Raw genomic sequence first — 16,424 nt, forward strand, 5'->3', positions numbered from 1 at the left:
ATATAAATCCAATCAATTTTCATATCATTCCATCACTACAAAAAAACTGTCGATTAGTGACGAAAATAAATGGTCACCAACAATTGAAAGAGTCGTCATTAAGTGATTTAGTGACCAAAATTCTGGTCGTCACTTTTCCTCACTATAGGTCCATCACTAAAGTGATATAGTGACCAAAATATATAATGGTCACTAAATAGTGACTAAAATATAATCGTCACTATCTCTGTGATGACTCATTCCATCACTAAAAGTAGCCACTAATCAAAAGAAGTCGTCACTATTTTATCCATTAGTGATCACAAAAAGTTGTCACTGTTTAATTCAACCAGTGACCACAAAGAGTCGTCACTCATCTAGTGACCAAAAAGTCGTCACTAAGTTTAGTGTAATGATAGAGTCAACATATCAATAAAGGTACGTTCTTATTTTTTGCATCCTCAAACCTAAAATTATGTACGGTGGGGTCAGTTTACAATTTTAGCTCTTAAAATTGCAAATAAAATAAATAAATAAATAACATACTTCCTAAGTTAAATGATGAGTCCATCGGTTTAAGTATTAATTAATTATACCGGTTAAGAAAAAGAATAGTAAAAGTAAAAACAACAATGAATACTAATAGAAAAATTATTTTGTTGTTGTTCCTCTTGTTGCTCCTCTGGATGGCTTGATTAGCTCCTTATTACCCATCTCAACATTCCTTGTTGCTTCAACTGCCTATAATAAATAAATAAATAAATAAAACCATTCAATCAAATGCTACCAAACATAACATTCTACTTTATTCACCATATATTGCTATTAATTATAGGTAAATAAATGTAAGCATGTTGCTATTATGGTAAATAAGTGAAAAAAACAAAGCATATTGCCTCTATATTGGTACAAATAGTAAAGTACACTGCTATTTCTCACCTGATCTTACAAACACTCAATTTGTTGAGCCTATCGCAAGACATGTGTTGACATTAGATGATTCAATGTTGAGTTGCTGACATCTCTACCATCTTTGTTTCAGTATAATGTGCAACATCAAGAAGTCTCAATAACTCCACCTATAAGGGTAGTATGGTCATTATGCAGAGTTTAACAATACATACAAATATGGTGATAAAAAAAGATTAAATTTCTCAAGTTAGGGACCAAATCCATAATTTTGATAAGCAAGAGAACTAAATATGTAGTTTGCAAATACCTGAAGAGCACGAGTGTCATCATCTAAGCCTTGTTGTCGAACTGTTGGCATAGCTTCTTGAAAGCGTACAACTGTCAGTTGATCAAACTATGATGACACTGAATGAAGACTTTCACTTAAAATTAAAACTTGTAATTCAAAAAAATAAATAAACATAAATATAAAACGAAATCATCATAATTCCAAGCCATCCTTTTGCATTTGCTTCTTCATCAGTTATGTTGGTTTTTAGAATGGCAATTTGTTCTTTGTAGGGTTTTACAAAAACACTAACCTATAAAAAAAGTTATGTATTGTAAAACTTGGTGTCAATTACATTTTTGGTCCCTGTGTTTAGCTGAATTTTTTGATATTGGTCCTAAAAAGTTCATTTTTGCAAAATTGGTCCTTATTTTGATGTACCATAACATTTTTGGTTAATGCGAGTCTGAGTTAATGAACTTCTGTTAACCTTTAAAAATGAATATTGTGCCCTTGGATCAAAGATAGTTTTTAGAGTCTTACTACATGTTTAATGATGTCTCTTTCCTCTTCTTTGGTGTGATGAGGATCTACATAATTCACTGGATGCTTTTTAGCTGAAAAATAAAGTAAGGAAAACATTTTAATATATAGGTGCTTATACAAGAAATAATATTTTTGTAGCTAACTATTTTTAATGCAGCTTTGGTGAAATGTAATCTTTCATGAGGATTGTGCATGATGAGAAATGACATTAGAGCTGCCCCTTTGGCCTGCTGATGGTAATTATGCACCACAAAATCATTAGAGGAAATAATGATGAAATAGGACAAAGATTTGTCAAACATGGTTAATACAGGAAATGAGAACAAACCTCATTAAATCCCAAATATAGAGCTCTTATATTGACAACATCTTTCAAGTCTTCAACATTGAACATATTTAGGAACTAACTTACTTGCTTCTCGCGAATATCCCAATAACACTGCAATCAACTAAGAACTTTCTTAAATTTGTACACAAGTTTTGGAATTTATCAACAACCTTTGAAATGTATGTGTTTTAGAAGAGAGAAATATGTGAAAGTAAAGCTTATACCATAAGAAGAGAAGGAGCAGGAGATGGATCAACAGAATTGTACACAAGTTTTGGTAACACATGATGCACCCACATTCTCTAGGACTTTTTCCGCAAAATCGAAGTATGAAAACTATAATTTAGGGATACCTAAAGAATGATATAATATCAATCGACGATTATTCAAGTTTAGCAATAGAGCTCATACTTAATCACAAAAGCAATTTATAAAAACACCAATGAGCCATTTATAAAAAAGAAGCAACTTATCAAACTAACAACACGCCTGCAAAATTCAGTTGCATTTTATACCAAATTAGCCATTAATCACAAACTCAGTACTTGAACCACTTTACTTATACTTAGGATTGGTGTTTTGTATTTCAATTAGAGCAACATACTTATGCTAACTTGCTAAGGGATATTGGCAAAAAGATGGCTCTAGTATGTCTACTTTGATGTGTACAAAATTCAAGGTGGGTCTGAAATAAGGATGATCATGGAAGTTAGTTGCTATTTAATGCTTTATAGACAGAAGTATGTTGTTGTATTTGGCAGAAAATTCTAAAAGTTTTCAATTTAAGATGTTCCCATACAGGTCAATGAATGGCCCTAATGGTTTATTCACCTTGAGAAGTTGTTTTTCTGTGTTTCAAGGTCTCAAACAAATCAAAATGACTTTCATTATGTCCAATTTCTATCTTTTTAATGACTAGTTTGGGTGCTACTCATATTTTGTTGGGGATGCTTACAGTTGGAAATTTTCTCAAGCTTACGGGCGTTAATGGAATTTTGAGTGGTTGCTTTTGAATTTTGCATATGGGGCTACCTTTTACCTCTTAATGTTGAAATTTTATATCTAAGGTTTAGGTTTTAGTCTTTATTTAGGGGTGTTAGTGTTGATGTCTTTGTATTTTGTTTGTGTCAGCTACATGTTGGCTTTGTTGGTTAATACAAATGTTATTGTTAAAAAAATATAGGATATGTTCCGATCACAAGAACAATATAAAGCTATACTATATGCTTATTCTTGGATCTTGTAGTATAGGTAAATAGAACCTGAGAAGCAATATATTTTGAGATAGTTGTAAAAGTAGGGGATAAGATCCCTCCTCCTCAAGAAGACGCTTTCTAAGAGCTCTCATAGTATACTTTATTGGGTTTATTCCAATTTCGTCCTCTGCCTACAAATTTAAAACATCAAACTTCCTTAATTATCACATGCTAAGCTTTACATTTGATTCATATTCACATTTGAATAATTAGAACTCAGATAGAAGCAAAATTGAAATTCCAAATTAGGAACTATATCAACGTTAAACCACTACTAAATAATCAAAACCCTAATTTGGTATTAATCAAGTCTACCAAACTGTAAAAACCACAAACAATCGATAACTTAAGAGATAAATTAGATGAATTGTGTTCCATACCTGAAGAGTATTTACCTGGATACACTAATAACAGTAACTTAATCAATCTACCATGAAGATGAAGTAATCTGAGCTTAATCTTCAAACGCGCTTCTGAAATTTGGAGAATGGTTGAGGTGAGTTGTTAGGGTAGTCAACATGGTGTCGGTGGCGGTCGTCATGGTGGCGCGACCTAACATTCATAAATCTCGGCTGACACTCTGAGAAATCAATTTTTAGAAATCGATCATGTACAAATTTAGAGTGCAAATTAATTTTCAGAAATCGAACCACAAATCAAACAAGGAGTCTACTAGGGTTTGAACGAAATAAGAAAGGAACAAGACGGGAGGAAACAAAAGAGTTTTTGGTAGATGTTTCCGGCGAGAGAAAGAGGAACGAGAGTCTAGGGTTCGAGTTTTTATGTGGTTCAGGTGATCGATTGATAAAAAGGGATGACGATTTTTTATTTAGCCAACTTCTAGTGCTGCTATTAAGACAATTTTTATCAAAAGTCAACTAATAGGTAACTATTTTTAATTGTTTTTTTCAAAAAAAGTAATTTTAACTAATAAAAAAATCTTAAAAATTATATAGGATGCCAACCCTTTTAAAAAAAACAAATAACAATTAATGACCACCATTTTTGGTCACTAAGTCTCCACCGCAATGATAATTTCTTTTGGTCATTAAATATTAAATCAGTGACCACTAATTTTAGTTTGTTATGAAATAAATAATAATAATAATTGTTAGTGACTACTCAATGACAACTATCTCTGATTCATCACTAAATATGTATAACTATCAGTGACCACTTTATATATGGTGACTAAAGATTGTTGTTAGTGACCAGATTTCTAGTCGTCACTAAAACATTGGTCACTAAAAAGGAATTTTCTTGTAGTGGATCATACTTTTCTCTCCCCATTAACATTGTTGATCAAGAACCATTTGCAATCCTCATGTATTTAATAATGTCTTATGGTTTTTTGTTTTGAATTTGCATGCGTTATTCGTATACATCATATCATCATATTACAACACATCATGGTGTATATTTAAACTTTAATGAAATTAAAAAGAAGTAAATGCATATTAGTATTATATTATTTACCCTAATAAATAATAATGGTTTTGCCACATGTCATTCTCTTATTCAATTGGTCACATGTGATTTTGTCATAATTTTAAGATATATTTATTTTCCATTTGTCATTTACTTCATTTTTTATTTCCAATATATCATTAATATAACTTCCATAAATTAAACATACCATAATGAGTATTAATTTCAAATTTCAAATTCTAAGTTTTAATTTCAATTTCAAATAAATTTACAATTTAAACCTTTGTGTTTAGCATTTTGTTATAATTTACCCGTTTAGTACACAAATTTGATAACTAAACACATAATTTTAATTTATTTATTTTTTGCATGTTTTTTTCTCATAATTTCCAGTTATCTCAAAATTCAAATTCAAATAAATTTTCCATTTAATCATTTATATTAACATTTTGTTTTAATCAACTCGTATAATATACGGGTCTCACACCTAGTATAGCTAATTAACTAAATAAACGCCCATCTGGCCAACCATAGTTGATTTTGGTGATGATTAAAGCTAATGGGAAAACTCCTAAAGAAAAAACAAAAAAGAAAAAGAAATCAGACCAACACATGTAGTGACCTTTGTCGTGGGAGCCTCTATAATTATTCTTAAAATTGTCGAAAATTTCAAGGTTGTCTATATCAATTATAATTGTATTTGTAAAAGATAAACCGTTGAATATACATTTTCTGTTTTTTCCGTTTAAAAAAAGTTGTACCGCTTTTGTAGACCACTTATTAAAATATAAAACCTTCAAAAACAACATATATGGTGATAACAACTACGAAATTATAATTTATATTATTTATCTTAATTATTAAAATATTTGATTAAATAATAAAAGGCATAAAAATGTATATTCCGTACAATGATCATTGCTGTTTATACACAAAAATATTCATAAATTTCTAATTAATTAATTCTTGTTGTGCGAATATTCATTAATATAAATATAAATATATTCAAATGTAAATACTTAATCCATTATTATGAATATTAAAAATATAGTAATGATTTTTTATTCTATATAATCATCATCCATGCAAATATAAATAGAAATAATTAATAATATACAAACAACTTGTAATATTAGATTAGTCATTAGTGATCTGAAGTTGGTGTCCACTATTATTGGGTACTTTGTTCTTGTAGTGGTAGACTTGCTAGTGCATGCATATGCATGACATTTGTAATTGTAATCACACTTGGTCATGGGCGCCACCTCATGCTTTTCTAATCATTTCTCTCCCATATCAACACCTTGCATTCAGGTCTTTCTCATCAACTCAATAGTCGTCTTAAACTAAATTTTTTAACTTCGATCGCCGCCATATGACTCGCACGCAGCGCCCTCCGCCGTCTAACCGTTCACGGAATCCCGACCCAAGATCCGATGAAACAATCTATAACATAATCCCATTAAACAACTTACACCCTGATCATCCATCCCACCGTTTCCCGGAAGTACATGCTGCCATTGCTGCTCTGGAGGCTGGTGTTGACCTCCGCAGATCACCCTCTATCCAACTGCAACCCAACGACGACCTCCTCGACTGGCTTGGCATCTTGTTCGGTTTCCAACGTCACAACGTGTTAAACCAACGGGAGCACCTCGTTCTCCACCTCGCTAACGCCCAGATGCGGTTGCAGCCACCACCCGACAATATTAACACCCTCGACCCCGCCATGCTACGCCGCTTTCGCGTTAAGTTGCTCAAGAACTACACGCACTGGTGCTCTTTTCTTGGCCGTAAATCCAGCGTCTGGGTCACCACATCCTCCGGCGCCGACAGAGACCTACTGTATGCTGCACTCTATCTACTCATTTGGGGCGAGTCCGCGAATCTACGCTTCATGCCTGAGTGTATTTGTTATATATTTCATCATATGGCTGAGGAACTGAATAAAATTCTAGATGAATACATCGATGAGAACACCGGTAGGCCTGTTTTGCCATCAATTTATGGGGAAAACTCATTTTTGAATCGCATTGTTAAACCAATTTACAATATTATCAAGGCCGAGGTAAGCAACAGTAAAAACGGCACAACACCTCATTCTAATTGGAGGAATTATGATGACATCAACGAGTACTTTTGGAGTAGAAGTTGTTTCGAGAAATTGAAATGGCCTATGGAAATCGGGAGTAATTTCTTTGAGACAAAAAGCAAAGAAAAGTGGGAAGGGAAGACGGGTTTCGTTGAGCAGAGATCTTTTCTGAACCTATTTAGAAGCTTCGATAAGTTGTGGACTATGTTGTTCCTCTATCTACAAGCTGCCATCATTGTTGCGTGGAAAGATTCCAACGATCCTCAGTTGCACGCTTTAAACGACAAAGATGTTCAAGCAGAGCTTTTGAGTGTGTTCATAACTTGGAGTTCCCTAAGGTTCCTGAAAGCTCTTCTCGATGTTGTGATGCAGTATAAACTGGTTTCCAGAGAGACTTCTTTCTGGCTTGGTGTAAGAATGGCGTTGAAGATCAGTGTTTCGATTGTTTGGATTACTGTTTTTGCGACGTTGTATGCTAGAATCTGGAGTCAGAAAAAGAAGGATATGGGTTGGTCAGATAACACTACTAAGGAAATCATAATTTTCCTCAAGACAGCATTCGTCTTCATCATCCCTCAAGTCTTAGCACCAGTCCTCTTCATTTTTCCAATTCCTACTGACTTGATCGAGACTACTAACTGGAGAGTCTTCTACACGATAACATGGTGGTTTCAGACTAGAGCTTTTGTAGGCCGAGGACTTAAGGAAGGATGGGTTGATAGGATGAAGTATTCTATGTTCTGGATCATGGTTCTCGCCACAAAGTTTTGTTTTAGTTACTTCTTTCAGATCAAACCAATGATTCATCCCACTAAAGACCTCTTACACCACTCCAACATCACATACGAATGGCATCAGTTCTTTAGTAAAAGCAACAGGTTTGCGGTTGGCCTTATCTGGCTACCAGTTGTATTGATCTATTTGATGGACTTACAAATCTGGTACTCCATTTATTCTTCATTTGTGGGTGCCGGTGTTGGGTTGTTTAGCCATTTGGGTGAGATCCGCAACATGCAACAACTGAAATTGAGGTTTCAGTTTTTTGCTGGTGCAATACGATATAATCTCATGCCAGTTGAGTTGTCGCTAGTTCCTATCAACTTGATTAAAACTCAATGGGGCATGGCTAGAGATCGCCTTCATCGATTGCGATTAAGGTATGGTCTTGGCCTGCCTTTCAAGAAAATTGAATCAAACGAAGTTGAGGCCTTTAAATTTGCAGCGACATGGAATGAAATAATTCTGAATTTTAGAAAAGAAGACATTGTTAGTGATGAGGAATTTGAGCTTCTTGAGATGCCTCGAGATACATGGAATGGTAGAGTCCTAAGATGGCCGTGTTTTCTGCTTTGTAAAGAGTTATATCTTGCTATCAACCAGGCAAAAGAGTTGGCTGATACAGGAGACGAGTGGTTATGGCATAAGATCCAAAAGAATGAGTACAGACGTTGTTCGGTTATAGAAACTTACGACAGTGTCAAGAAGTTGCTGCTCTCGATCGTAGAGGACGAAACGCAAGAAATCGCAATTCTCAGAAAACTGTTTGAAGAAATCGAAAACTCAATTGATATCCGCATGTTTACTAATACGTTTAACATGTCCGCCCTTCCCATGATTCATGAAAAATTGGTCACTCTTGTCGATTTGATCATAAAGTCGAAGAAAGTTTTTGAGAAAGTGGATAACACGCTACAGGAACTTTACGAGCTTTTCATAAGGGATTTCTTCACAAAGAAAAGGACCATAAAGGAGCTTATAGACGACGGCTTGGTTCCTGACAGCTGGCCGCTTTCAGGCGCAGGTTCATTGCGGCTGTTTTTAGAAAATGTTGTCAAGTTGCCTGATCCAAGCGATGAGGTTTTCTATCGACAGACTCGAAGACTCCACATGATTCTCACATCACCTGACTTGTTGAACAATATTCCTGTGAATATTGAGGCCAGGCGACGACTTGCATTCTTCAGTAACTCCTTGTTTATGAACATACCTCATGCTCCTGTAGTTGAGAAGATGATGGCTTTCAGTGTCTTGACACCCTACTACAATGAAGATGTAGTGTACCAAAAAGAACAACTTGTTACAGAAAACGAGGATGGGGTTTCCATTCTTTATTATCTAAAGACCGTTTATGCTGATGAATGGGCCAACTTTTTGCAACGAATGCGTCGCCAAGGGCTTGTCTCAGAGGATGAGTTGTGGACAACTAAGCTCAGAGAACTTCAGCTTTGGGCATCATACAGAGGCCAGACCCTTGCTCGCACAGTTAGGGGAATGATGTACAATTCTCGAGCACTTCAGAAGCTAAACTTGTTTGATGCGGCATCTAAGGAGAACATTGATACTGATGGGGTTAATGCTTTGGAAACATGTTATAAGCGTGGAATGGAGTCGATAAAATATACGTACATAGTTGCTTGTCAGATATATGGGACTCAAAAGGCGAAAAAGGATCCTAATGCTAATGAGATTTTGTATTTAATGATAGCAAACCAAGATCTTCGTGTGGCCTATGTTGATGAGGTGTCCACAAGAGTTGGAATAGATTATTATTCTGTTCTCGTCAAGTATGATTGGACTTTGGAAAGAGAAGTTGAAGTTTATCGGATACAGTTGCCGGGTCCTTTGAAGCTTGGCGAGGGAAAGCCGGAGAATCAGAACCATGCACTTATTTTTACTCGGGGGGATGCGGTTCAGACCATTGATATGAATCAAGACAACTATTTTGAGGAGGCTCTTAAGATGAGGAATTTACTTGAGGAGTTCAAAGTTTCATATGGTATTCATAGGCCACAAATTTTGGGAGTTAGGGAACATATCTTTACGGGTTCTGTCTCTTCCCTTGCTTGGTTCATGTCGGCTCAAGAAACAAGCTTTGTGACATTGGGCCAACGCGTTTTGGCAAACCCTTTGAAAATCCGGTTTCATTATGGGCATCCAGATGTGTTTGATAGATTTTGGTTCTTAACTCGTGGTGGAATCAGTAAAGCATCGAAACCAATCAACTTAAGTGAAGACATTTTTGCTGGTTTTAACTGCACCTTAAGAGGGGGAAACGTGACTCACCATGAGTACATACAAGTCGGAAAAGGAAGGGATGTCGGGTTAAACCAAGTATCCATGTTCGAAGCAAAAGTTGCAAGCGGAAACGGCGAACAAGTTCTTAGTAGAGACGTTTACAGATTGGGCCATAGACTCGATTTCTTCAGAATGCTTTCGTTTTTCTACACAACAGTTGGATTCTTTTTCAACACCATGATGATTTCGTTAGCTGTATATGCCTTTTTATGGAGTCGGTTATATCTGGCATTGAGTGGGGTCGAGAATGTTGTAGCGGACAATGCTAACACAAACAATGCTTTGGCTACGATTTTAAACCAGCAGTTTCTTGTCCAGCTTGGTCTTCTCACTGTCTTGCCCATGATTTTCGAAAACACTCTTGAATTCGGATTTTTCTCAGCAATTTGGGATTTCATAGTAATGCAGCTACAACTTTCCTCTGTATTCTACACATTTTCTGTGGGAACCCGTTCTCATTACTTTGGTCGAACCATCCTTCACGGTGGAGCAAAATACAGGGCAACAGGGCGTGGTTTTGTGGTGCATCACACAAGTTTTGCTGAGAATTACAGACTCTATGCTCGTAGTCATTTTATAAAGGCGATTGAACTTGGTTTGATCCTAATCATTTATGTTTTCTATAGCCCTGTTGCTAAAGGAACATTTGCCTACATTGCATTGACCATTTCAAGTTGGTTCCTTGTGGTTTCATGGATCATGGCACCATTTGTTTTCAATCCTTCTGGGTTCGATTGGTTAAAAACAGTTGGCGATTTTTACGATTTCATCAACTGGATACACTTTCGAGGTAGTGTGCTTGCAACACCTGAAGAGAGCTGGGAAAAGTGGTGGTATGATGAACAGGATCATCTGAGAACAACTGGTGTATATGGAAAGTGTTCGGAAATTATTTTGGATTTACGGTTTTTCTTTTTCCAGTATGGAATGGTTTATAAGTTGGGTATTGCTGCCGGTAGTAAAAGCATTGCTGTTTACTTCCTTTCTTGGATCTGCATGGCTGTGGTTCTTGTAGCTTATATGACTATCGTATACGCACGTACAAAGTATTCTGTGAGAAAACATATCTACTATCGGTTGATTCAGTTCCTTGTTAGTGTTCTTGGAATACTTACAATAATTGTTCTTATGGTGTTCACACAGTTCAAGCTTCTTGATCTGTTAACGAGTTTGTTGGTCTTCCTTCCCACTGGGTGGGGTGTTCTTTTGATTGCCCAATTGTTCCGAACCATTTTGGAGAAAGCTCAGTTGTGGGAGACTGTTGTCTCGATTGCTCGCATGTACGATATGATGTTTGGGATGATTGTTTTGGCACCAGTGGCTGCTTTATCATGGTTTCCGGGGTCACAGTCAATGCAAACCAGAATCCTTTTCAATGAAGCATTTAGTAGGGGTTTGGGATATGCGAAATGGTTGTTGAAAGGGAAACCAAAACGTAAACAACGATTCCAGGTAATAAATTTTGGAATTCTTCAAGTTTTAATTGTATAATTAGTTCTTTATCTTGCTACAACATAATGTTGGTTAATGACCTGTGATATTTTATTTCTGTTGCAGGATTGATGCATCTTTTATACTGTGTGACGACTTTTGTGTTTGTCTTGTCGGGCAATATGGCATTCCTTCTTTGTTTTGCATTATTATATGTCAAAGTGTGCTTGTGTCTGTAAAATAATTAAGATCTGATTTCATGAAAATGGTTGTACTTTAGAAGATCAAAACTAAAGTTATCTGTTAATTAATCTGATTGTTTTATGTAATTTGAGGTTTTCTTTCATCTCCCTCCTACTAAAATTAATGGGTGGTGGCTGGTGAGCATAGCATGGTTGCCATACTACCTTTACTTGCTTGTAAATGGAGTATAGGCACCTCCAAATGCCGAGCAAAGGTCATCCATAGTTGAAGCTTTCAAAACATTTGCAATGGCATGACTCCATTATTTCCAAGCCACTTACACTCCTTATTTTAATGATATTTATAATAATATATCACACATTTTAAGCTTATGATTATATTTTTATGTATTGTAATATATTATCTATGTATATAAAAATGTATTTATAATGACACTAAAGAATCTTATATTTTAACTTTTATTATTATCAAGGTGAGCATGTAAAACATAAAAGTATTTCTTAATGAAATAACAAACTAACACATTAATGTTTAAATTTTAAGATATTTCTTTTATTTAAATAAATGATAAAAAAAAATATGTTGGTATTAACGTAGAAGTTTATTGTAGAAGTCAGTAACATATCTAATACCACTTAGCTACGATTTAGGGGTTGTTTGTTTGCCTCTTAATTAGAAAATTAAGAGGCAATCTCTTAATTTTTCAGATTCAGTGTGTTTGGTAGCCTCTGAATAAAAGTCTCTTAATTTATTAAAAACCTCTTAATTTTTCAGACAGGAAACCATGTTTGAATTGAAAAAAGAAACGCGTATTCCTCTATACCCCTAATAACATACAGTGACCATCTTCTTCACCTCTTTCTACTCCATCAACACCACCGCCCCCTGCTCCCTCCCGCTCCATCTCCGATCTGCAACCCTCCGTCGGCCTCCCACCACTAATGCGCCATCCCCGCCAGCGACACCAACGTCGACATCCCTAACAACGACTCCGAAACCACAGTCCCTTTTCCCTCTTACCGGTTCATAAATAGGTTTTTTCTTTCTTGCCCTAAAAATCGGTTTTCAATTCATAGATTGACTGTTGTTTATTTATTTTTTTTCTAAAATCAGAAGCCCTAAAAGTCGATTTTTAGAGCTGGGGATTTTTTTTTTTTCTGGAGTTGTGTTCTTCCTTCGATTTTTTCCAGATTTTTGGTTGATTGATCGAGTTTGGAGGGTTGTTTTTTGGGTTTTACAAGGGGGTGCAAAGTGCAGGTTGAGCGTTGGCTTGGAAGAAGCGTGCTTATGTTAAACCTGCTGATAGCAACTACAATCATGACAAGACTTCGGAGTTTGTTATTAAGATATTACAGTTTATTGTGCCTCTTGTGATCTTGGGTTTGGCTTTTGTGGTCAGATCTTACACCAAAGAGAAGTCTGCTTGAAAGAGAAAGAGAGAGCTGCTTGCTTCCTTTTCATTATTTGAGGTTTAGATGGTGTGTTGTGTTGGTAGTTATGGAGAATATTTATGTCTATTAAAAAACATGGTGACTTTGGTTATTTGTTAGATGAATATGTCATGAGGACAGGTTTTTTGTTAGTATTTTATTGTCCAAGAATTGCTTATGTGACACAATTTCAACATCATCTTTTCCAGCCTCTAATATGGCATCCGCATGAATTGCAAGGTAGGGAATAAAAGAACCTTTAATCTTTAAAAAAGGTGCATAATCATTGAGAGAATGATTATTATCTACGGATCATACAATAATGTTGAGTATAACTGTAGATGTTGTTTCAACCCATATAGACATCAATTTGTTGACTTTACATACACGATTGGAAATAGAACACAAAGATAACATACGTTTGGTGAATGATTCATATCATATGGAGTTTGATTTAATTGGATATTTTGATAAATTATGGATTCTAGGAACATACTTTGAAAAATTGGTGATTCAGCACAGGGGTAAAATGGTCATTTTGATAATTCAGCACAATAATTCAGAGGTTTCAACCAAACAACATTTTAAAAATTCAGATCTTAAAAGTTCAGACCCTCTTAGAAATTCAGATCTCTTAAAAATTCAGATCCTGCCAAACAGCCTCTTAGTCCGAAAACTGTCTACCAAATAAGTTATATGGAATAGTGACACGGTTTTCTTTAGCGTGATATTTTGTCACAACTTTTCTTGACAAAAATGAAAGGACAATAGGCATGGGAGCATCTCATTTTTCCTCACCTCATTTTATAGAAGCCATCGTAACGTCACATTACTTCCCATTATCTTTTCTCGAAATGGCATGATAATGTCTTATTTATTTATACCGTATAGAATATATATTTATAGAACAAAATTGTGACACATACTTTATTAAAAAACACATGTCTTAAATAAGTATTTGTTACCGAGGTAAGGGGCGCGTGCGTGAGGAGGGCATCATTGGAGTAAGGGGGCGTTGAGTGAAGAAGGAAAAAGGAGCAGATGTAGGCAAAGGACAAGTCTGTCAAATATTTTTAGTCACCGTATGTTTGAGACTGACTTAGCTAGAGCTTCTAGTTCTTGACCATAATTAGAGGCTTATCAAACAACCACTTAGCTCATTTTCAGTGAATTAAACATTTTAGAGTGCAGTGAATTGTCGAATCAATAATCTATTTTTATACAACTTTACCAATTAAACATTATACTCCATCAAATATCATAAAATTTAGGAGACCTATATTAGCATATCTTTTTTTTAATCATTTATCATTTTGTTTTTATATATCTATCGTCTTATATATAAGTAATACTATATACGTATGACATATATATTGCTCTATAAATATTTAAATATTACATAAAATTCAACTATTATAATAAAAATCAAATTATACATTATATATTAAACGTGCAAAATAAAACATATGGGCATTTAAATTTGTGGTTTAAGTTTAACAATCGAGTCCTTGACGGCCAAGCTTAGAAAGTGACTTTCGTACAATATATTTGACTAACAAAGAAAATTTTCAAAATAGTCAAGACATACATTGTATTAGTTTATTTCATTACCCTCCTCCCCACGCCAAGAAATTATTAGGAAATTTCTAAGAAATGAATTGTCTTTGGTGTATAAATATTGCAAATTAATTTAATTAAGGTTATCAGCCATAATATTAACATATTTCAAGAATTCTTTTTGCCTAGATTTTTTTTACAAGTACTAAATTTCAATCTCTTTATCTTTTTCGATCAAGATGGCTATTATATCTGGTTTCTTTAGCTGTTTCTCGGGTGCAAACAAGGTGATGGATGAAGGAAATGATAAAAATAGTGCATCAAGAGAAGTTGAGAACATTTATGGTGACCACGATGCAAAGGTGAAGAAGAGCATAAAAAGTGCACCAATTCCGGTTGCATATTTCCCCATTGGCTCAAATTTTCCACGTTTGTAAATAAAAAGATCGGTCCAATTAATATCACGAAGTGAGCTCTACTATGCTTAATGGATCAAGTAGGGATATTCTGATACACCATAAGAACAGCATTTTCATAAATTTTTCATTTTTTTATACATTCAATGTAATATTTTTATAAATTTTGACAAACGAAGTCTCTCTTAGCAATTTAGAATTGAACTTACTTGATGGATATTGGCGTTATAAATTATAATTACGTTTAGGCATAAAAGTTTGGGTTTGTTTGGACATTAGTATTTGTGGATGTTTGAAATTAGTAGTTCATATGAAATTGGTGTCGACTATGGGCATATATAATGTACATGTTGCTTGCTCAATCTAACATTTACCTAACATTTACCTAGCCATGCATTCTATTTGTGTAAGATATGTACTATGTGTTGTTTGTGTTAATAATGGCTTATCATGTGCTGTATAGGCCATCAAACTAGTTTAAAGTAAAGGGTATCAATTGATTGTCATCAATTAAGGTGATTCTATGATGCTTTATAATAACTAAGTACACATGAAAATGATTATTTTGTAGATGCAATAATCATGAATTTTATAGTTGATATTGCAAACGTGTGATATCTATGAATAAAAAGCATGGTTGTAAAAATCTCGATTAGGTCCCGATTAATCTCCAATTAATCCTTAGGCGCTACTTGACCGATTAGAGAGTGCCTAGCGATTAATCCATGCATACAAAATGACTGAAACAGTAGAACCCGATGAAATTTTAACACTTTGAAGAAATTATATCTCAATAGAAACTATTTGAGCTATGTTTATCATATTAACCTATTTTGTTATGATATTAGTGGTATTTATGAACTTTTATATGATATTAGTCATATTTAATTTGTTAAAATCTAACAAATTAGCAATTAATGGTCCCAGATTAATCTCCACCTCGCCGATTAATCCTTTGACCCCAGTCCACCGATTAGCTAACGTCTAGCGATTTTTACAACCTTGATAAAAAGTATATTATATTTGTGAAACATGTGACATGATTTCTTCTATGTGAATTCCTGTTTTATATATAAATCATGATATATGCCATGATCATTTGTATATACATAATACATGCATGCTATATACAGTTTATATGTAAATTATTAATACATCCGGCCCACTATGGTCCGGTTTGCTTAGACATTAAGGCCCAATGTATTTTGTAAATTTATAGTGAATTAATGCAATTAGATTTATAAAAGACTTAAATAGATGTGGATTGAAATTAATAAAGAAACAACAAAATTAGAATAGTCTTTAAAATTAAAAGATTAACAAAAATATAATCATATAATTCATTATGGAATTGAACTAATTATAATGGTAACAGAAGGAAATTGACAGAACAAAGATGTTTTTATGAAAAAAAAAACAAAAAAAAAAATCTAAATACCTTTTTTTTGGTAAATCAAAATACTAAATCACCAACCACACCTTATTTATAACCAAACGTTGGG

At 34.4% G+C, this 16,424-nt stretch overlaps 1 protein-coding gene, 1 long non-coding RNA gene, 1 other non-coding gene and 1 pseudogene across 3 annotated transcripts; 3 read left to right on the forward strand and 1 right to left on the reverse strand.

Annotated features, from left to right (window-relative positions):
- Window positions 1–408: 408 nt before the first annotated feature.
- LOC111914426 (syntaxin-81-like) lies at window positions 409–4,113 on the reverse strand (annotated as a pseudogene).
- A 1,869-nt stretch (window positions 4,114–5,982) lies between these two features.
- LOC111914427 (callose synthase 12) lies at window positions 5,983–11,447 on the forward strand. The gene is made up of 2 exons (XM_023910168.3): window positions 5,983–11,336; window positions 11,442–11,447. The coding sequence occupies exons 1-2, from the start codon at window positions 6,093–6,095 to the stop codon at window positions 11,445–11,447; spliced, it is 5,250 nt and encodes a 1,749-aa protein (XP_023765936.1). The 5' UTR covers window positions 5,983–6,092.
- On the forward strand, window positions 9,070–9,150 carry LOC111914534 (small nucleolar RNA J33). The gene has a single exon (XR_002857840.1). It is a non-coding gene; the product is annotated as a small nucleolar RNA J33 (small nucleolar RNA).
- A 754-nt stretch (window positions 11,448–12,201) lies between the features above and the next one.
- On the forward strand, window positions 12,202–13,148 carry LOC122196992 (uncharacterized). The gene is made up of 2 exons (XR_006189758.2): window positions 12,202–12,553; window positions 12,633–13,148. It is a non-coding gene; the product is annotated as an uncharacterized LOC122196992 (long non-coding RNA).
- The last annotated feature ends 3,276 nt before the right edge of the window (window positions 13,149–16,424 follow it).

Source organism: Lactuca sativa, chromosome 3 (genome assembly GCF_002870075.4).
Source record: "Lactuca sativa cultivar Salinas chromosome 3, Lsat_Salinas_v11, whole genome shotgun sequence".
In the NCBI taxonomy this organism is placed as follows: domain Eukaryota; kingdom Viridiplantae; phylum Streptophyta; class Magnoliopsida; order Asterales; family Asteraceae; genus Lactuca; species Lactuca sativa.